The following is a 1,301-nucleotide window of genomic DNA, read 5'->3' as shown; positions in this document are numbered from 1 at the left end:
TAAATCATTTACCTTCCATGGCTTTTCTGGAATTGGTGGATCTTCAATTTCAGCATCAACATCATTACTATGGACCCAAGTATCATAGCTATAGAGAAATTGAAAAGAGAAAATTAGAGTCAAAGGTAATTCATTAGGAAGACTTTCACAAAAAGTGAGAACATATATTAGAAACACTACTAAAATCACAGCATGGTAACACGGTGAAACCCCCTCTCTACCAAAAAATATAAAAATTAGCCAGGCATGGTGGGACGTGCCTGTAGTCCCCTCTACCCAGGAAACTGAGATGGAAGAATCACTTGAAGCCGGGAGGCAGAGGTTGCAGTGAGCCGAGATCATCCCACTGCACTTCAGTCTGGACCCTATCACGAAACAAAACAAAACAAAAAAACTAAAATAAATACTACTAAAATCTATTAATAGCAACTTATCAGACATTTTTGCCCTTACTATTCTGCCAAGAAAACTCTGTGGAAGTCACCAGTAACCTTCATATTGCTAAACCTGAAGTTCAAGACTAAGACCAAAGAATTTGAAACAACTGTCTGCTCCTTCCTCCAAGCACTTCCCTCACTTCACTACCAAGAAAGTACTAGCACCTGATATTCCTTATCTCCACCACCCTCTCTTTGGTTTCCATGCCAGTTTCTGGTCTTTGGCCCAAATGTCTTCAACCTACAAAAGCTCCCAGGTTCAGGTTTTGGAAAAATCCTTTTCCCTTGCTAATTTCATTCATTCCTATGACTTCAAATATACACTGACAACTTCAAATTTTATATCAACACTCTTCTACGTATACTGAACTCATAAATCCAAAAACCAATTTCACATCTCCTTGTGTAGAATGTTTAACAAGCATCCACACCTAAAATTCAAAGCTCAACTTGAAGGGCTACCCTGGACCCAGCAATGTACTCTAGCCAATCGTCTAAATTTCAGTAAATGACAACTTTATCTTTCTAGCTGTTCAGGCCAGAATCCTTAGAAATAGCCTTGACTACATTCTCAAGCACAGCCTGTAGTCAAACCACCTGCAAATGTGACCAGCTCTAACTTCAAAGTATGTGAAGAATCTACCTAATTCTTACCCCTTCACTCTGCTCCCTGGTTTTCCTGCTTCTTCGATTGGTCTCTTGGTCTCTCAAGAGTTAATTTTCACACAGTAACCATAGTGATCTTATTGAAAACTAAGTCCCCATCACTCCACTGATCCAATCCTTCTAACAACTCTCACCCAATCAAAGTGAGTCAAAAGCCTAAAACAACGACTTGCCATGGCTTCAAGATCTGATTATGTG

General features: G+C 39.5%; 1 protein-coding gene across 1 annotated transcript in view; it reads right to left on the bottom strand.

Moving 5' to 3' along the window:
* The window catches only part of SMARCC1 (SWI/SNF related, matrix associated, actin dependent regulator of chromatin subfamily c member 1), a 207,675-nt gene that overhangs the window by 132,536 nt on the left and 73,838 nt on the right, over positions 1-1,301 (bottom strand). Inside the window, exon 8 of the mRNA XM_017530009.2 lies at positions 13-88. Coding sequence (XP_017385498.1) covers positions 13-88 — 76 coding nt within the window. The remainder of the gene's footprint in view (positions 1-12; positions 89-1,301) is intronic.

This window comes from Cebus imitator, unplaced genomic scaffold (genome assembly GCF_001604975.1).
Source record: "Cebus imitator isolate Cc_AM_T3 unplaced genomic scaffold, Cebus_imitator-1.0 Scaffold0, whole genome shotgun sequence".
Lineage (NCBI taxonomy): Eukaryota > Metazoa > Chordata > Mammalia > Primates > Cebidae > Cebus > Cebus imitator.
Note: the sequence above shows the minus strand (reverse complement) of the source record. Positions and strands in the feature narration are given on the sequence as shown.